Consider the following 20,366-nt stretch of genomic DNA (forward strand, 5'->3'; position numbering starts at 1 on the left):
CCTCATCACAAAGACATGCCATCACTCCTTTTATATTTTCAAGTTTTAAGTGGCTCATCGTGTGCATTTCCAAGAGTTCTTCTTGGCACTGTATTGAAACATCAGATAGATCCACCAGCACTGGCTGCACTACCCATGTTGGAAAATCAATTTGTTGAAAATCTTTCTTTCAAATCCGAGGCCAATATTTTCAGATGATTCACAATGACAAGTATAGCAGCATCAGTCACCTCACACTTTTTTAGCCAATGAAATGTACATTTTTTTTGTCAGAAATATGTTTTTGACATAACACTATAATTGTAATGAAGCCAAATATCTTTGCTTTGCTGCATCAGTAAGAGTTTTATTTGTTCCTTGTTTATTCAACGTATTCAGTTTTTCAAAGATATCTGCTAAATAACGTCCAAATGCTTTACCATCAATGGTTAGCAGCTTCTTCATTTCAGGCTTAAAAAATCACTAAGAACATAATATATTTCCATGAATCTTTTCAAACAATTTCTCTTTGAAAGCCACCTTACCTCAGTGTGAAGTACAAGTCTCACACGCTCTGCGTTTTTATCTTCACAAAATTGCTTAAAGAGACACTCACACTTGGCATTAGCTTTGATAGTATTGATACATTTTATAACTGATTTTAGTACCTCATTGAGAATAGGAAAAATATTTTTGGACACTAAGTTCTCTCTATGAATAACACAGTGCACAAGAAGCATTTCTGGATTCTCATCTTTCATCAATTTCAAGCAGCCATTTTTCTTGCCCATCAACAGGAGCACCATCTGCAGGACAAGATGTTATGTTTTCCATTGATACATAAGTAATTTTTTAGATGTATGTATGTAGTGGTTGTGGTGGTCTCTAATGATTTGCAGAATAACATTTCTTCAGCAAATTCACTTTTATCAATATATCTTGCATAGGTTAGCAATAGGGCCTCATTGTCTCTCAGAATTGATTCATTCATTTATACTGAGAATTTTCTTGATTTCAACTTTTCAACAAGTTGTGTTTCAGTATCTTCACTAACAGTATTGGGTATCTATATCTATATCTATCTATCTATTCATTTTCATAACAAATAACCATATGTATACTGTTACTTCCCCACCATTATTCTGTATTATTAAATATTAACATAAATTCAGCTTACCATCAACCCCCCAAAATGATTATTGGCTCCTCTGCTCTCTATACACCATATTTGTACCCTGTTCATCATGTTCTTCTCCCTCTCTCCTCCTCCTCCCTACCTCTTTTCTTCCCTCTGTCATCTTTCTCTTCTCTACTTCCCCTTCTCCTCTCTCCCCTTTCCACCCCTTCTTTCTTTCCTCTTCTCCCCCCACTATCCTCTCTCCTATCCCTCTCTTCTTCCCTTACCTCTCTCCTCTCTTCCACACTCTTCATCTCATTTACTTGGTGTATTTCAGCCTCTGATCAAGCTCCATTTTATGTTGATTATATTTATAATTTCATATCAATAAACATCTTTAATTTTAACATTTTTTGAAGAAATGAAGAAGAAAAAAAGTATACATATATAGCAATCATATTTTAAACACACACCCCCAACTTATTTTTGGCCGGAACGTGGACTTGGTTACAATTCCCAGCTATTCTCATCATAATATTGTATATATATATGTTGAGGTTTTTGCAGGTGTAAGTATGTAGGTCTTTAGATATTCGGGTTTTCTCCCGCCAAGGTGTCTTGGCGACGTTTCGACGAAGTCTCATTCGTCATCTTCATCTTCAGGCTTCGTGCTTTCAGGAGCAATGTGAGATCTCGGCTGTTTCTTCCTTTTAACTGCCAGTGGGGGTTTGAGCTGATTGGGTGGGAGCTTGGCTGTGTTCTGATTGGTTGGGGGTTTGTGTTTCATGTAAGGATAGGAGGGGTTTAAAGAGGCTGATGGTGCATTTGCAGTCTGGCTTCTGGTCCTTGGTCGTGCCTCATCATCAGTGTGGGTTTTTGTCTGCTTTCTTTGTGGATGTTTGGTGGTGACATCCTGTGTGGCTCTTGTGAGTGTGGGCCTGGTGTCATTCATCATGTTTGGGACTCGTTTATCAATAAGGGCAGGCTTCCAAATGGCTGTCAGGCAGGAGGTATCGTCCCGCCTGTTCATGTTGTGTGGGCGTTTTTCTATCTCGATGTAGAGATAGAAAAACGCCCACACAGCATGAATAGGTGGGACGATACATTTTACCCAATCCATGACATCTGGTGAATGACATCAAGTTGGCCATGCCCACCCAGTCACATGATCACCACGCCCACAAAATAGACCACACCCACAGAATAGGTAGTAAAATTTTTGAAACCACCCTTGTCTGGGGATCTCTTGGTATGCATGATTGTCTTCCCAAAGTTTCCATTAATGACCAGGAATCTTGCGGAAACTTGTCCTACTGTCCCGTCTTGCCAATCTTCTCAAACAAAAACAAAACTCTTGAAACTCTTGAAGCATTTTAAAAGGAACTTTTATTGAAAGACAGTGATAGCAAGGAGATCTAGGCAGGATCTGAGGTTTCCTGCTCAAAGTGCTAAATTAAACTATTGCAAGCAAAGCCCCTCCCAATGTCCAGTCCGTCATCGAGTCAATCGCAGTTGGCAAAGATGTTTTGAGAGCCTTAGGCACAGAAGATGATATCTGTCATTCAGCAGCTTCAGTTATGCTTTCTCCATCGCTGAGATAGCGCAGATGGTTTCAGCCGCATTCCGTTCCTCCTCCCTAGGATGACCCGAGGCACATTCCTTCCCCCTCCTTATTTCCTCAAGGTCCCGTACAACAAAACAAGTGGAAGCCTGCAAAAAAATCCCCCTCAAGACTCCCCGCTCCCAACAGAACGGCAGCATCCCAATAGCTACCACTATTGTACTGTACAACTACTGTAGTCTCTGGATTGTTGTTTTTTGTAGCGTGGATATCTGGGATGGAGAGAAGGCAGTAGAACCTCTTTACAGTTAGATCCTTTGCAGTAGATTTTCTTTGATGAGGAGGATAATTATAAATTATGAAGGTTAATCTTCCTATAAGCAAACATCTTGACAATTAAAAGAACCTAGTGGTTTTTGTTCTGGTCCAAGTGTAAGATCGCTCTTCTCAGGCAGATAAATATCCATGCAGAAGACATGCAGCACAAAATTAGTAAATATTTTCCAGAGATTTGAATAAACATGTTAGGAATTGGAACCTTTTGTTATATTGGAATCAATGTCAGTCATAACAAACAGATCACATCCTATAAGCAAACAGAAAAATGGTACAAACTTATGTACAGTGATACTTCGAATCCTGATTTTCTATTACAGAACCCCCCCCATCCTTTTGTCATACTCTCTTATCCCACCTGCATGTTTATATTTTCTGCGTTCCTGTGCTTCTGTGTAGACCGTTTCTACAAATTAAGCTGAGAATTGTCGTGCCATTATTGAATACTGACAAAGAATTTGCAGAGTGATATTTATCTTATTGGACTAGTGGAAATAAAATACCCAGTTTACATATTCTTGAGTTATATAAGTTGTCTAACTTAACAATCTCATTTTTAGGGACACCACATAAATATGACCCAACTTTCAAAGGCCCCATTTATGACAGGTAAGACCGCCCTGTTGGTAAAAGGTTTGAGATTTTTGCTATTATTTTTCAGTGCATTACGGTGTGTCCAGAGTGACCGTTTATTGCCATCTGCTGATTCCCTTTGGGAAATAATGAAAAGATAACTATTGAAAGTCCTGGAGGGGGTCTTGATTATTTCTTTGGAAGGCTTAGGATGGATTTAGACCTGAAACTCTTCTTGCTTTGTGCATGGACATAATTTGTTTTCCAGCTATAGTATTATTTAATTATAATACAAAGATGATAATATAATTTTACTGACATTACTGGCATGTGATCAGATCAACATTTCAATTTGTATCTTATATTACAAAATCCATAAATAATTTCATCAGCCAGCATTTTATTTTTATAGGAGTCACATTAGTTGCCTTATTCTGATGATCAGACAAATATTTGTTTTGTAGGTTCTTAACCAATTATTATCATGCTAACTCATGAATAGCTATTGAACTATTGTTCTTATTCTCTGATAATATATATCTGTTAGTTTAAATGTTAAATATTGCAAGGATAATTCAGATTTATGGTAGCTTATAAAAAAAATTAAAATAACCACCCAATACCACTCTGAGTGATTGTTGTTTTTTTCTGACTGAAATTCTAACATTACTAACTTCAGGAAAAGGCTTCAGCAATTTCCGTGCAGGGAAAACATTGTTTTTATACTAAAATCCCTCTGATTAGCTTTTCTCTAGCCTGCCCCAGCTGTGGGAGGCCTGTAGGATGGAAGCTTTGTTTTAAAGGTATCTCACTAAATGGTAAGTTGTGTGTCAGGGTAAGCAGAGAAGGTGGATGAATCCTTTATATTTCATACTGAAATGGTTCTTTTAAATGAAGGAATCACAAGATAGTTTTCATAAAGATATATCTCATGATATCAGCCATAAAGTTATGTATCATGATAGCAACATATGAGGGGCTTTCACAATAAGGAGGGGGTGGGGGGTCAGCCAATTTTTCAAAGCATTTGAAGGCAGGATAAGAAGAAACGGATGGAAGACTATTAAAAAAAATATCCTGACAATGAGAAGAGTAGAATGGCTTTTGCCTCCAGAAATTGGGAGTAGTCCATCTACGGGAGGTTTTTAGGAAGAGATTGGACATCCATTTGTCTAGAAGGGTACAGGGCAGCGATGGCGAACATTTTTTGGCTTGCGTGCCATAAGTGGAGGGAGCGCAGGGGGGGTCGTGCGTAGGTGTGCCACACTCATAATGCAATGTGCGACACCACCACCCCAGTGTGCATGCGTGCAGGAGAGGCATTCCCCCCCCATTTTTTGCATGCTTTTTTGCTTCAGAGGCTTTATAGGAGCCTGGGGAGGGCGAAAACGGCCTCCCCCCCCGGAGGCCCTCCGGAGGCTTCAGGGACCTTCAGGAGGCTTCCCTGAAGCATCCAGAGGGCAAAAAAAAGGACCCTACAAGACTTCCGGTTTGCTCGTAGGGTCATTTTTTGCCCTCCGGAGGCTTCAGGGAAGCCTCCTGAAGGTCCCTGAAGCCTCCGGAGGGCTTAAACCGATCCAACCAGCAAACCGGAAGTCACTTCCCAAACTTCCGGTTTGCCCATAGGGCCGGTTTTTTGCGCTGCGGAGGCTTCAGGGAAGCTCCGTGGGGGGGGGGGCTCTTTTCGCCCTCCCCAGGCTCCTGTAAAGCGTGTAGAGCCTGGGGGGGGGGGGGGACGAAAAATGGCTTTACAAAAGGCTGAACTCAGTTGGCCAGCGCAACGCCTCACCTGCCCTGACAAATGGCTGCACGTGCCACCTGTGGGACGCGTGCCATAGGTTCGCCATCCTGGGTATAGGATCCAGAATGGTGTAGCTTGAGTAGGGGATTGGACTAGAAGACCTCCAAGGTCTCCTCCCATCCTGTTCTTCTGTTCTTTTATACTGTAAACCCAATGAGGTTATTTGATCTTAGATCTGGATTACTTTGTTTCTATTAACTTCTTGGTGTGTAGGATTAGCAGACTTGGGTTTAACGTATCATCTTCTCTGAATCATCTGTACTAGTAATCAGCATCCTTGTATGCCTGTGTAGCTCTCCAAAAACTAGAGATGGTGGTTTACTACTTCTGAGGAGTTAATGCCCACTCCCCAGCTTCACTACAGGATGAAGGAGGAATGTGTTGGTTATATTTGCCTGTCCCTTATTCTTGAGATGGACTATAGTTTATTTGTCATTTGATTAGAGAGTTTTCAAGCTTTTCTTTTTATTGTAAGTCTGAATTTGAATGACGACAATTATTCAAACAATCAGCTAATCAATACTGTGTGCCAGAGACAAATACGTTGTTACTTATTCTTACTTAGCTTATTTTCTCTTCCAGGGGCTGCACAGATATCATCTGCTGTATCTTGCTGCTGGTTGCAATTGGGGGCTATGTGGCAGTGGGGATTGTGGGTATGTATTCTACTGTTTATTATTTTTTCTCTTCCTTGGAATGTTTTTTGTTTGTTGCTGGAAGTTGGATATCAAAGTTATCCAAGTTAGATGGAGAAGGAGAATTATGACAGCCAAGAAAGTACTGTATATCATCATAGAAGTAAATAAATAGGATTCAATTAATGGTATCAAATCTTAAATAATGGTTTGCTTTTTTATCATGTTGTTAATGTCTACTGTACCAAGGGTTTGACCCTTTTGTAAAAAAAATATACTTGGTCTTTGAGAGGAATGTTGGGGGCCACATTCTAAACTGTATTGGCTAGTGTTGGAACAGACACATTTGACTTCATTTCAACAATATTTAAATGAATTAAGACAGGAGTCCACAACCAGACCACGTAGTTAGAAATAGACGAGCAAGCAAAGCTTCCTCAGTGCTAGTATCACCAACTCAGCTTCACCTCAGATCATCAGGGATTAGATTCTCATAGGAATGTCAACCATACTCTAAACTGTGCATGCAAGGGAGCTAAGTTGCATGCTCTTCCCCCCTTCCCCCCCCCAATATACATGGGAAAATTGTCTTCCATGAAAGTGGGTCATGGTGGCAAACGTAAATATAGACATGAATAAAAGATTATGTTAAAAACCTACAGTCATGCTTAGAAGCTCTGTGGTGCTTCAAAATCTGGAGAAAAGTTACAGGTAATCCCCAGGTTACGAGCATTCCCTTAGCAAACATTTGAAGTTACACGATAAGCGCCCCCTAATCTTTACGAACAAGTCCCAAAACTAGGAATCTTGCAGCACCAGGGCAAGATTCACCCTTACGAAGAACCGCAGAGGCTCTGCAACATTCGTCCTGCATGTTGCTGGTCGAAATGGGGGTTCCGAGGGGCAGATCCCCCCTCCAGTGCTCTGGGCTTCTGCAGGCCTCCCCTGGAATATTGCGGGCCGAAATGGATCCGGCCTTCAGAAGTTCCGTCTCAGCCTGCACCTTGCCTGGGGAGGCCTGCAGAGGCCCGAATGGAGTGTTGGAGGGGCACACGAGGCTGAGAGGGAGGAGACAGCTTTGCTAGATCTTCACAAGTGACCCAGCATTGTAGGTTGGGTGGGGGGAAAGCAATTGTGGGGAGCATGATGTATTTCAGTGGGTCGGGGAGGCCTTGGGTAGCCTTAGGCAGATGGCCTGTTCCATCACTAGCACCCCCCCCCCCATGGCCGCCTCCACCATGAAATACCTCAGGTGCACTTAACGAGCCCCACATTTGATTAGAGAATGCATGGGTGAAAGGTACCAGATTCACTCCCATGAATCCTTGGGTTACGAATGGAATGGGCAGGCTCCATTACATTTGAAACTCAAGGACTACCTATATTCTGGAATTGGGCAATGCCAAAAATAAATTCATTGAATTGAATTAATTAAATGTTCTTTTCAGCATGGACACAAGGAGACCCTCGCAAGGTCATTTATCCAACAGATAGTCGTGGACAGTTCTGTGGGCAAAAGGGCACACCCAATGAGTAAGTACCAAGGAGAAATTATCTAGTTTCCTACATGAAATCTGCGCCAAGAGATTGGTGAATCTTCCGGTAAATTTTGAAGATCTCATCTGTTGAAGCTCTTATTATTCTAAAACAGTAAAATAATTGAGGGTTGATATTATCCCTTTCTGATATGTGATTGGGTTGCCAGGTGAGTTGGAATAGGATGATTCTCTGAATTTGAACGAATACGGCACTAAACGTATCCAACCAGACAAGGGCTAGAATATATTTGAAGCCCCCACTTAATGGTAATTATATTTCAGCATTTCCATTGTAACTTTGCATTAGACAACTTGGGGGGGGAGGTGAATGTTTTATGAAGATTTCATGATAGCATATTATAAAACAGTTTGCCAAATTGTGCACAGACCAACATACACTAAGAGATAACTGTCTTTTAACAATCTAACAATCTCTTTGCCAAGCCAGAAAAATGTGCCTTTGATTTGCAACAACTAGACTTCTTCTTGGGTTACCATATTTCTGCAAAAGGCATCCAGACGGACACCCAGAAGGTTCAGGCTGTCCTAGACTGGCAAGACACCCAATACTTCCTAGGCTTTGTTAACGTCTACAGGAAATTTATAACAGGTTTTTCTCATAAAGCCAAGCCACTGACCCAATTGCAAAAGAAAGGAATTAAGTTTGCATCTTGTATTCTGTTCTTCCTCTACTGTGACTTATCATTCCACCCCTCCCCCACCACCACCCTTGCTACTGAAAGAGATGGAGATCAGTGAAGAGACTGCCGTGGGATGCTGCCTAAATGTCAAGGCAGTTTCTTAAAATAGCTGGGTTTTGGACTTTGCTCATTTTGTGGGATAATTGCATTAATCTTCTACATCAAAGTTCATACAGAATTGTATGCTGAAGATATACTTCATTTATAGCTTGCTTTTTCATTCATGCAAGCAGATGAGGTTTATGACAATAACGTAAACTACCAATTGGTAATAATCATACAATTAAAAGAAATATATTATTGTTCAAATCCATTAGCACAGTGGTTCTCAACCTTCCCAATGCCGCAACCCCCAACCCCCAACCATAAAATGTCTCGGTTCCTAAGACCATCGAAAATATGTGTTTTCCAATGGTCTTAGGCGACCCCTGTGAAAGGGTTGTTCGATCCCTAAAAGGGTTCCGACCCACAGGTTGAGAATTACTGCATTAGCAGGATTAGCCCTGGTGAAAGCAAGAAAAATGCTTGATATCGACTTGACTGTAATTCATTCAGAAGTGATATCCAGCCTTTTCTGAAGGATTAGAGGGAACACCTTCCATATTTTTGAATCTTTATGTATCATATGGTATCACTTATTGATAGGAACAAATAGAAGAACGGTTTCTAATATTTTTTTCTGTTTCCAGGCAGAAGCCTTACTTGTTTTACTTCAACATCATGAAATGTGCTAGCCCTTTGGTGTTGCTGCAGTTTCAGTGTCCTACTACACAGGTGAGGTTTTCTCTGGATTTCATCCTTAATGTTTTCTCCAAGGGTGTCAAACTAGAAGATTGTTGTGCCACTTTATTTGAGTTGGATTCATGGACTGGTAAATACATAGAATTTGATATTGCTCTCTGATTTTTGGAATATATCTCAGGGGCGCAGCATCAATTTTGCATGGGCTGAGAAACTAAGCTGAATTGGGCCTGGTTAATACTTAGATGGAAGATCACCAGAGAATATCAGAGTTGTAGGCCATTCTGATGGGAGGAAATGTAGCTGCAATATCCTCCAGCCTGTAGGAATAATTGATGCTTATTGGTGGTAAAAACATGTTTGCTTCAACTAGTTTCCTAAGAATTCAGACTCTGGGATTTGCGGTCACGAGCTCTTCACCTTATTAGCTTATTAGACTTTCAGTTTATTAAACTTTGTTTATTGATTGTTAGATTTCCTCCGAGAAACAAAATATTCTTTTTCCTCAATTGGTACTCCTAGGAACAACTTGCAGATAGCTTAATCTGAGGGAGTGGGAGAGTGTAGACGGCAATAGGAATGGCCTTGAAAGACAGTAGGAAGGTCCCATTACCAGACAATGATTTAGACAAATGCAGCTTGAACCCTATCCAGAGGAAGACTTAGGAAAAAGTCTCAGGCAGGGCCTCTGGTTTACTTCTAGGTGTTCGCTAATTCGTTTGCTTGATTATCTTTCCAGAATCTTCCCTGGTATTGAGGTCAGGCTGATAGGTCTATAGTTCCTGGATCTGCTATTTTCCCTTTTTTGAAGATGGGAACCACATCATCTCTTTTCCAGTTTTCTCTGAAAGAGATAGTTCAGCTGTTCGAGATCTAGTCTGCCATTCCTTCAGAACCCTGGGTATAATCCGTCCTGGTGATTTGAACTCATCTAGGGTAGACAGGTGCTCACTTACCATTTCATCCCTATTTCAACTTGTGTTCCTAATCTGATTTTGTGGTGCTGTTTTTGTTAGGTTGGACTGTTTTTTTCCCTTTGTGTAAAGACAGATGCAAATAAAATGAATTAAATAATTCTTCTTTCTCCTTGTTGCTTGTCACCTTCTTGCCACTTTCTCCCAGCAATGAACCAATTGTTTCCTTGATTTTTTTCTTGTTTTTAACATGTTGGAAGAAGGGTTTTTTGTTATTTTTTACTTTTGTGGCAAGCCTTTCTTCATTGTCTTCATCTTTACAGGCTCGGGCTATTTGCTGATATTCTGCCTTAGTTATGTCCCCCTCTTTCCATTTTTATACTTAACTTTTTGTCTTTCAATTTGTCAGAGAGTTCTTTGTGCAGTCATGCTGGTTCCCTTTGGGAGCTGTTATTTTTTCTTCTTCATTGGTATTGTGCTAGACTGGGTTTTTATAATCTTGTTTTTCAAAATTTCCCAAGCTTCTTGACTTGTTTTCCCCTTGAGGATTCTCATCCATTCTCATTCCCAAGCTCTCTCTAAGTTTATTGAAATTAGCTCTCTTAAAGTCCAAGACTCTAGTTTGACTTTGTTCTACTACTTGTGTTTGCATAATGTTGAATTCCAGTTTTGCATGGTCACTTGCCCCCAAGGTATAACACCAAATCAATCTAATCAGTAAAATTCAAAATCAAAGTTTTATTTTTTTTCTATCTCAAGCACAAAGCCCAGAAGCAAATAGAAACAAAAGTACTATATATATACTATATTCTTTTCTTTAATCAAAATGGTCAATGGTCAACCAAGAGCCGAGGTGGCGCAGTGGTTAGGGTGCAGTACTGCAGGCCACTTCAGTTGACTGTGATCTGCAGTTCAGTGGTTCAAATCTCACCGGCTCAAGGTTGACTCAGCCTTCCATCCTTCCGAGGTGGGTGAAATGAGGACCCAGACTGAGGGGGCAAGTTGCTGACTCAATTTGCTAAAAAAAAAAAATTGTAAACCGCTTAGAGAGGGTTGAAAGCCCTATTAAGCGGTATAGAAGTCTAATAAATAAATAAATAAATAAATAAATAAATTTAGCCATCTCTGGCAACTTCATCAACTTCTGTAACCATTCTTCCATGGTGGAAATCAAAATGTCCTTCAATTTTTGTGCCTACAGTAGTCTTGTTGCTGTCAACACTCAGCCCTCATAACATCATCGGTTCCCAGTTTATCTTTTGGGGGGGAAATTAACATAATTCCAGAGAAAGCAGGAGGTGCTAAGAATGTAGAATCCAAGAAAAGGATTTCATGGACATTTTTCAGGGTAGCAATTTATTTTAAGGATGACATTCTTTAAATTTTACTTAGAATGATTTTAAAATGAATAATGATGGGATCTTGCAGGCACCAAGGATGGCTTCCATAAGCAGGTTGACGGCCATGAATGCTTTTTTTTGGGGGGGGGGGCAGAGATTCTTCAGATAAACCTTGGATTGCAAACCAGAGAAGTTGTACTTACTTATGGTACACTGCAGTGCTTAAATTCGATCAATAATTGAATTTAACAATTCTTTGGGATTTTTTCAGATCTGTGTGAAAACGTGTCCAGATCGATACATCACTTTTCTACAGGCCTCCAGTATTGACCACACAGCAACACAGGAACTAAAATATTATCAACAGTTTTGTGTCCCAGAGTTTACTGATTTGAAGAAGGTAAGTGAGCTGAATTGTTGGATTGTTGCTGTGTTCTTTCTGAAAGTGCAGGTAGAGAATGTCCTTTTCTAGACAGAAGCTAATCTTTGATGCACCCCGTCTCTTTCGATCTCTGTTCCAGAGTGCACCTGAAGTGTTGAAAGATGGTGAATGCCCAGCCATGCTTACGCCAAGCAAGATCTGTAAGTCCTTCTGGAAAACAAGGCTGGAAGAAGAAACTCTGGGGATTTTATTCTAGTTTCAAGAGCAGTTGAACCACCTTAACACAGCCAACAAGGGCTGTGACTGCCAGCTTCCATAGTCATTCCATATACAAACTCTAGATTTGATGCTGATTTTACTTGTTACTCACAGGATAAATCTCTTACTTAGCCTAGTTTTCTTAAACTCTGTAGCTGCTTGGACTTGGTGGCTAATTCTTATTCACTTAAACTTTATGACACTACTACTATGTAGCTTCAGTGATTTGTTTTTTCAGAAAGTAAAACCTGTGATAGTTTCCAGATTCTTAAGATTTCCCCTTATTGTTTTAAAGACCAATATATTAAATAGGAAGATCGAGGGTGTTGCTTTTAGCTATTCCCGTCTATTGAATAGATGACTATGATTCCTCTAACTTGAAATGTATATTTTTCTGTGTGCCAAGGGTTCCCTCTATGTTTTTGTTTTTGAGCCAATTTCTTTTTGAACATTTAGTAGTGGGTGAGCATCTTTCAGCCAGATGCTTGTAACACATGTAATTCTAATAAATTCACTATTGAATTTAGATTATGCTTTAATACAGCCTCTATTAGTAATCACAATTGGGAGTTGCAGATAGGTCAGAATGATGGGTATAATCAGCCTACATTGGTAGTAATAGGAGTAATAGGAATTGGTATTTCCAAGAAAGAAAACAAGTGGGAACAATAGAGTAATTGCAAAAAAAATCATCAATAAAAATAGTGTATTAATAAAAGTAATTTTAAATACCTCTTAAAAACCTTCAGACTCTTCCCAAAGGGTAAAGAGGAAGCTAATTCTAGAGTTCTTGAAAGCTTAGAACTTAGAGATTACAATTCTGGATGGGGAACAGAAAGGACACCCTTCCCAGAGAATATAAAATATGAACAATATTGTCAGAGGACATACAGTTATATACTGGAGGAGATGAGATACTGGGAGGCTACTGGGAAAAACCAATAGTTTAAAGTGAGTTGGCTCAAATAGGGAACATGAAGGTCCTGCAGCATTTGTGAAACATGAGAATAATATGTTGCTCTAACGAGGCAGAGGAAAAAACTGAGTTTAAGTGTTTAAATCTCTTTGATGTTTAAACAGTGGCCCGTAGATGTTTGCCTGCAATCTATAGTAAGAAAGGTGTTATCATGGTTGGAAACGCAACAACTTTTGATGATGGAAGTGGAAGTGGGAAGAAAAGGAATGTGACAGATCTTCTGGAAGGGGCCAAGTGAGTTTTATTTGTCTGTTGTGATAAATTTATTTATTTGGTTTACATGGACAATAAGCAGAAAGTGACTCTTTTTGGTAGGAACATAAAAACCAAGTATTATAAAATCAAATTGCCACTGGAAAAGTGGAATAGTGTGAAAATGGGAGAAGATTGGTCACACTTACAGGGGGAAATGGCTGTCCTCCTCCTCTCTGGACACTGACCAAGCACTTTCTGTGTTAGAACTAAGACAAGGCTTAAGTGCTCCAAAGAGACACCTACTGGCCAAGGAAGTTGGAAATCTTGAAGAAAGCCTTTTTAAGTGACAGTGTTTGTGCCTGTTGAATTGCAGATTTAGGAACTTTGGTGAACTGAGAAGTTTATAGAGCCAGGGTGGCAGACAAATAGGGGCCAGATATAGCAATTAGGGACATGGTGGTGGTATGAATATATAGAGCCACATGTTGAACATTTGACTTGAGTGGGAGGCTATGTCAGAAAATTACTGAACTGAATTTCAATAACCCTCTATTGGAATCTAGAAGTTACCATCAATACCACTTCCTCAAGTATCTTTGATTTACCACTGTGGCTATCATAACTATTGTAACATTATAAGTATTACTAGGTTTATATTTATTTGTATTTACTAGATTAAGTGGTATATGGTGCTAGACAAATAAGTTAAATATTGTTAGGTCTATATAATTAGAACAATTTTGATCTTTTTGATATTTAATGACTAATATTAATAATTAAGTAATGAGCAGTGGAGGGCTCTATTGGTGGGAAAAAGTGGTGAGAACGTTGGGTCCAAGTTTGTAGAAAAATTTCTAAAGATGACAAGTACTACAAATTTAACTAAAGTAGGAAGAGGGAGGAAGCAAATGGCCCAGATATCATTGGCTATTTCTAGTCCGTCAAAGCAGAGATCGATTGAGGATGTGGGCCAAAGAGATAGGTCCAATTCATTTAAAGATCTGTAGGCCATGAGTCAATGCAAGAAGCCATGAGAAAAAACCATGATGAAATGAAAAAAGAGATAGGAGAGGGGAAAAACGATACGGGAGAACTTAAAGAAAAAATGCAAAAGGTGGATGATAAATTCGAATTTTTTCAACAACAAATTACCAAAAATGAACAAAAACTGCAGTTGATGGAAGAGAAAATGGAGAGAGAAGAAAATAGATTGAATGAAATGAGTGAGAAACTAATCCAAGCGAACAAGGAATTGGAGACTAGAGTTATTTCTCTCGAATCAGAGAAAGCTGGCTGCCTCAGCAACTGGAATTCCTGTGGCCCCGTCATTGGCCCCGTCATATCTGACACATCTGAGATCTTTTCTGTAGAGTTTTCTTGGTGAGTCTTTTTGCGGAGTAGGTTGCCAAGTCTTTCTCCAACCCTGTAACTTTAGTTTCAACAGCTGCTCAGGGACAGCAACTGCCACGGTCCTTGTTTATCCAGTCAATGATCAATCTAGTATCAGGTTCTTTTTGTGTTGTCTTATTCTGGTTAATGGGTTTCTGGATATTCTTAATCTAGCTCCTTAGCTGAGACCCGTCTGGCTTGGGTGATCCTTCCGGTATACTTTCTGGTGGCATATCTCCAGCACAGCTCTGAACCTTAAAAGAACATGCAATGCACCCCGACAAGAGGGCCTCCGCATGGAGGAGGAGATGCTCATTAAACCGATACAGTAAGAGCAAGTGAAAGAGGACCTCTTGGTATAGATTGGACATCCTTTCTTTCATTTTCAGCAGCCTATATTAAACCAAGAGTTGCTCTGTAACAGCTTTGCCTGTATCACATAGCTTCTAGGGATCAGCAGTATTCTTCCTGGAGCAATGGGAGCATGAGCCTGTTCGCAAAGGCTTGACTGCAATTCTGTTTTCTGTGAATGCGGAGACAGTTGGGAGCAACTTTCAAAGCCCCACAAGCCTTGGGTAAAAATGTGTGCTTTATCAATGAAAATAGGCGCTCACATGCGCTCCTGTGCATTCTAAAGCTTCTCCAGCTGATGGTGAAGGACGTTCCAGAAGTGGGTTGTTCAATCCTTATTTGCCCGAGAGACGGTGTGCAGGTTCTCAGTGGAAGGCAGGTTGGTAGCAGTTGTATTTTCTGCAGTTCTAATTATCCGTTGAAGTCTGTATCTGTCTAGTTTGGTTGCAGAACAAAACCAGACAGTGATGGAGCTGCAGATGAGAGACTCAATCCTTCCTCTGTAGAACAGAATCAGCCGCTTTTTGGGAAGTTTGAGCTTCCTGAGTTGGCGCAGAAAGAACATTCTTTGTTGTGCTTTTTTGATGACGTTTTTGATGTTAGCTGTCCATTTTAGGTCTTGAGATGTGATAGAACCTAGAAACTTGAAGGTCACTACTGTTGATACTGTGTTGACTAGTATTGTAAGAGGAGGTAGTATAGGAGGGTTTCTCTCAAATCTACCACCAATTCTACGGTTTTGAGTGTATTTAGTTCAAGGTTTAGTTTGGGGACGCGGTGGCTCAGTGGCTAAGACGCTGAGCTTGTCGATCAGAAAGGTCAGCAGTTCAAGTGGTTCGAATCCCTAGCACCGCATAATGGAGTGAGTTCCCGTTACTTGGCCCAGCTTCTGCCAACCTAGCAATTCGAAAGCATGTAAAAAGGCCAGTAGAAAAATAGGAACCACCTTTGGTGGGAAGGTGACAGTGTTCTGTGTGCCTTTAGTCATGCTGGCCAGATGACCATGGAGACGTCTTCAGACAGCGCTGGCTCTTCGGCTTTGAAACGGAGATGAGTACCGCCCCCTAGAGTCGGGAACAGCTAGTACATATATGCGAGGGGAACCTTTACCTTTACTTAGTTCAAGGTTGTTCCCGTTGTACCACAATGCTATTTGTTCAACCTCCTGTCTGTATGCAGAGTCATCGTTGTCTCGAATGAAACCAATCACTATTGTATCATCTGCAAACTTCAGTATTTTAACAGAGGGACCTTTGGAGATGCAGTCATTGGTATATAGAGAAAGGAGAAATGAAGAGAGCACACAGCCTTGGGGGCTCCTATGCTAATTGTATAGGTATCTGGTGTGATTTTGCCTAACTTCACCTGCTGCTTCCTGTCTGTTAGGAAGCTTATCATTTACACATTTACAGAAATTGCATTTTCTTTCCTCCGGTTATTTTCACTTTATGCTGCTTTTAATTACAGAAAGGCAAATGTCCTTCTGGAGACAAGACAAGTAGCTATGAAAATCTTTGAAGATTACACCGTTTCCTGGTACTGGATAATAATGTAAGCAAAGGACTGAATAGCCCAGCTAATCTATGGAATGAATTTAGGACCGAACTATCCCGAAAACAAAACATTAGAGAAATTATATAAACTTGATGTAGATTATATGGGGATCTCTCTTAATTTAATCTATATCAGACTTAAGGAAGATTGACCTGAGATAATGACTGGCTCACTCAGTAAGCACCATTAAAAGCAAGATTTTGGGCTTGGATTTCTTTGGTCTGTAGCCAAAATTTTAATTTATTATACTAGCACTTTTGACACACTGTCTTTGCCGCCTTAGCTGAAGCAATGCTCCCCGGCCTGCCTATTTGTTCATTCCCTCAGTTTTGGAGAGCATTCTACATTGAACATTAATTTCTTTTACATAATTGACATTGTTTATCCATATCCATCTACATTTTTATTGAGTTGTAAAGTAATGTAAAATATAAAATACAAGTAAATAGGAAAGCAGTGGGAGGAAAATGGAAGGAGAGGACTTCCGACTCTATTACAGTAAAATAAGGCATTAACATCGAGTCACAACTTTTTGCTTTTTCAAAATAATATGAGCAAACCATTTCTATAAAGATCTATCAGTCTAATCAGTAAAACCCAAAGTCAGAATTTAGTTTAGTTCTTCTCCACATCAAGCACGAAGGTCAGAAGCCGTCTCCATGTGGAAACAAAAGTACTTATGTTCTTTTCTTTCATCAAAGTGGTCAATTTTGCCATTTTGGCCAACGCCATCAATTTCTGCAACCATTCGTCCATAGTGGGAATCGAAGTGTCCTTGCATTTTTGTGCATACAATAGTCTTTTTGCTGTCAACATATATAATAACAAAGTTCCATTTTTTTCTAGTTCTTTTTCTGTTAAACCCAAGAGGAAAAGTTCTAGTTTCATTTTTATCTCCATTAGTTAAAAGAGGGGATTCAAATATGAATCATACTTCAAAATTGTTTTGCTTTATCACATGTTCACCATAGATCCCCTCTTCATTTTTATCCTTCCAGCATTCATTTGACAACAAAATGTTTTGATTTATTTGGGATTAGTATGACATGTAAATCAGACTACTGTAGTTTATTCAACAAATCATGCTTTTAAAAATCCTGGTTTAGCCTTAGGAGTGACTGTGGTTATTTTGTTTATTGATTCATGTAATCATAATTGTAAACTTCTGCATGGTAAAGTAGCAAATGAGAATTTACAGAAGAAATTAATGATTATTCCATATATATTTATGTAAATGTAAAACAAAGAAACATGGAAGTGAGAAGCTCATTTTACAAATCAGTGATGAAAATATAATATTCCTCTGAGCATACATTTCTTGGATACCTTTTCTTCTTTTAAATATGGTATTTAGTTTTCAATGCAAGAACTATTTCAAGAATTTTTGTCTTCCATATGCAGAGGTCTCGTGATTTCCATGGTAATCAGCCTTGTATTTATTGTTCTGCTCCGGTTCCTGGCAGGGATCATGATTTGGGTGATGATTGTACTGGTGATCCTGGTGCTTGGATATGGTGAGTCAAATCAATTTTTGAATCTGATGGGTTATGGCAAAAGTCTCCTAGAAATTCTCATTCTCATCCTGAAGATTTAATTTAGAGGTGGAGAGTATATAGACTTCTAAATATAGACTTCTAAAATATTCCAAATCTTCACAATTGTGAGCTAACCTTAATGAGCTGCGGGGGGCTGGAGTTAACAGTATCTAGAAGACTGTACTGGTACCCATGGGAGACAGTTAGGTCTTCAGCTATACCAGTGGTTCCCAAACTTGGCAACTTTTTTTTTTTTAGCAATAGCAATATAGCAATAGCAGTAGACTTATATACCGCTTCATAGGCCTTTCAGGCCTCTCTAAGCGGTTTACAGAGCGTCAGCATATCGCCCCCAACAATCTGGGTCCTCATTTTACCCACCTCGGAAGGATGGAAGGCTGAGTCAACCCTGAGCCGGTGAGATTTGAACCGCTGACCTGCTGATCTAGCAGTAGCCTGCAGTGCTGCATTTAACCACTGCGCCACCTTGGCTCTTTAAGACTTGTGGACTTCAACCAGCCAGCAGAGCTAGCTGGAGAATTCTGGGAGTTGAAGTCCACAAGTCTTAAAGTTGCCAAGTTTGGGAACCACTGAGCTATACTAACAGAGACTTCTGAGAGGTGTAACACAACATATTTAGAAATATCAGATTTGGGAAGATTCTGCTAAGCCTTTATATGCTATGTCCATATGAATTTGTTTTCTGTATCTTTTAATCTTTTAATCACCACTCCACATTTAGGCTACAGTACTCTGGGTATACAGTAGTGAGGATGTTAAACTAAGGCCTTTGGCAATCATTTTCTCTGCCTTCTCCAACTCCTGTTTTTCTCTTCCAGGAATATTTCATTGTTATATGGAATATGCTCAACTGAAAGGACAGTCTGGTTCTGATGTCTCCTTGATGGAACTTGGATTCCAGACAGATTTTCGTGTCTATCTCCACCTGAAACAAACCTGGTTAGCTTTCAGTGAGTTCCTGTTCAAGTATACTATCTAGTGACATGGCCTTTTTATTGAGCAGTCCTAGAAACTATTTAAAAATGGGAGAAGATCTCTTCAAACCTCCAAACAGATGAAAGTATATTCCTAATAGTTCTAAGAATTTTTCTAGTTTGTGTTTTTATTTTGCTCAGTAAAAGCTGTATAAAGCAGAAATCATATCATTCCCCCCCCTTTTTTTGATCCAGTGATCATCCTGTGTATTTTGGAAGTTGTCATTATTCTACTGCTTATCTTCTTGCGGAAGAGAATACTCATAGCCATTGCACTGATCAAGGAAGCCAGCAGGTGAGGCTAACTTGGACTCTTCTTGGAAATGCCATCGACAACAGGGGGGGGGGGTTTCTAGCAGTCACTACTGCCGGTTCGCTCGTGGGAGCTTCGCATGTACACGCACACTTGGTGTGTGCATGCGCAGTGCAATAAAAATTGTTCTGTGCATGCGCAGAAGCAAGAAACAAGATGGCGGCATCTATGGTGCCACCCGGAGAACCGGTTCGGGGAGGGGGGTGGCAGGTCTGGGTTGCTGCCCGTTCCAGCGACCCAGGCCGCCAAACCGCTACTGCTTTGGTCGAACCAGTTCAAACCGGTAGGAACCCACCACTGATCCACAACCATCCCCTCAGTTTTGCAGTTCTCAAGAATTGGCTCACTATTTTGTCTAAATCTATTGCTGCTGGAAAATTGAGCAGATCTGTACAGCATCAACAAACAAAAGAGAAAACTCTCAAATGAGAATAATTTTGCAAAGGAATAATTTAGTTGTCCATCTCAAATACTGTATAAAGCATTCTTTTTATTCATTTCTTACAGAACTGTTGGGGTGGGAAGTGTTAAAAGTGTGCAGATATAATATGTACTCCTTGAATAGAAACACTTAACTATCCTAGATATACCATAAGTTAACTATGGATATACTATATACCAGTGATGGCAAACCTTTTTTTGGCTCGTGTGCCAAAGTGGGGGGAGCGCAGGGGGGTCGTGGGCTGGCGTGCCACAACCATAATGCTATGCGCATGACCACACCGCATATGCACTCACAACCAGCACTCCCCCTCCCATTTTTAGTGTTCTTTTTTCACCCTTCCCAGGCTTCAGAGGCTTTATAGGAGTTTGGGGAGGGCGAAAACAGCCTCCCCCGCCACCCCGGAGGTCCCCCAGAGGCTTCAGGAGGCTTCCCTGGAGGCTCCAGAGGGCAAAAATTGACCCTACGAGCAAACCGGAAGTGACTGCTCCTAGGGCTGGTTTTAGCCCTCCAGAGCCTTCAAGGAAGTCTCCTGCAGGCCCCTGAAGGCTCCGGAGGGCTAAAACGGGCTCTACGAGCAAACCGGAAGTCTGTTTCTGAATTTCCAGTTTGCCCGTAGGGCCGATTTTTCGCGTTCTGGAGGTTTCAGGGAAGCCTCTGGAGGGAGAAAAATGGCCTCTAAGGAAGGCCAAAGTCAACTGACAGGGCAAGCCTCGCACGCCCTGACAAATGGCTCCGCA

The 20,366-nt window shown here is 40.4% G+C and overlaps 1 protein-coding gene across 4 annotated transcripts in view; it reads left to right on the forward strand.

Annotated features, from left to right (window-relative positions):
• Positions 1-20,366, forward strand: part of SLC44A2 (solute carrier family 44 member 2) — a 50,495-nt gene that overhangs the window by 11,214 nt on the left and 18,915 nt on the right. For all 4 annotated transcript variants that reach the window (XM_032208958.1, XM_032208960.1, XM_032208961.1 and 1 more), the window contains exons 2-12: positions 3,554-3,602; positions 5,950-6,023; positions 7,451-7,535; positions 8,931-9,015; positions 11,508-11,636; positions 11,758-11,818; positions 12,957-13,086; positions 16,255-16,338; positions 17,743-17,855; positions 18,716-18,847; positions 19,067-19,166. In XM_032208958.1, coding sequence (XP_032064849.1) covers positions 3,554-3,602; positions 5,950-6,023; positions 7,451-7,535; positions 8,931-9,015; positions 11,508-11,636; positions 11,758-11,818; positions 12,957-13,086; positions 16,255-16,338; positions 17,743-17,855; positions 18,716-18,847; positions 19,067-19,166 — 1,042 coding nt within the window. The remainder of the gene's footprint in view (positions 1-3,553; positions 3,603-5,949; positions 6,024-7,450; positions 7,536-8,930; positions 9,016-11,507; positions 11,637-11,757; positions 11,819-12,956; positions 13,087-16,254; positions 16,339-17,742; positions 17,856-18,715; positions 18,848-19,066; positions 19,167-20,366) is intronic.

Source organism: Thamnophis elegans, chromosome 2, assembly GCF_009769535.1.
Source record: "Thamnophis elegans isolate rThaEle1 chromosome 2, rThaEle1.pri, whole genome shotgun sequence".
Lineage (NCBI taxonomy): Eukaryota > Metazoa > Chordata > Lepidosauria > Squamata > Colubridae > Thamnophis > Thamnophis elegans.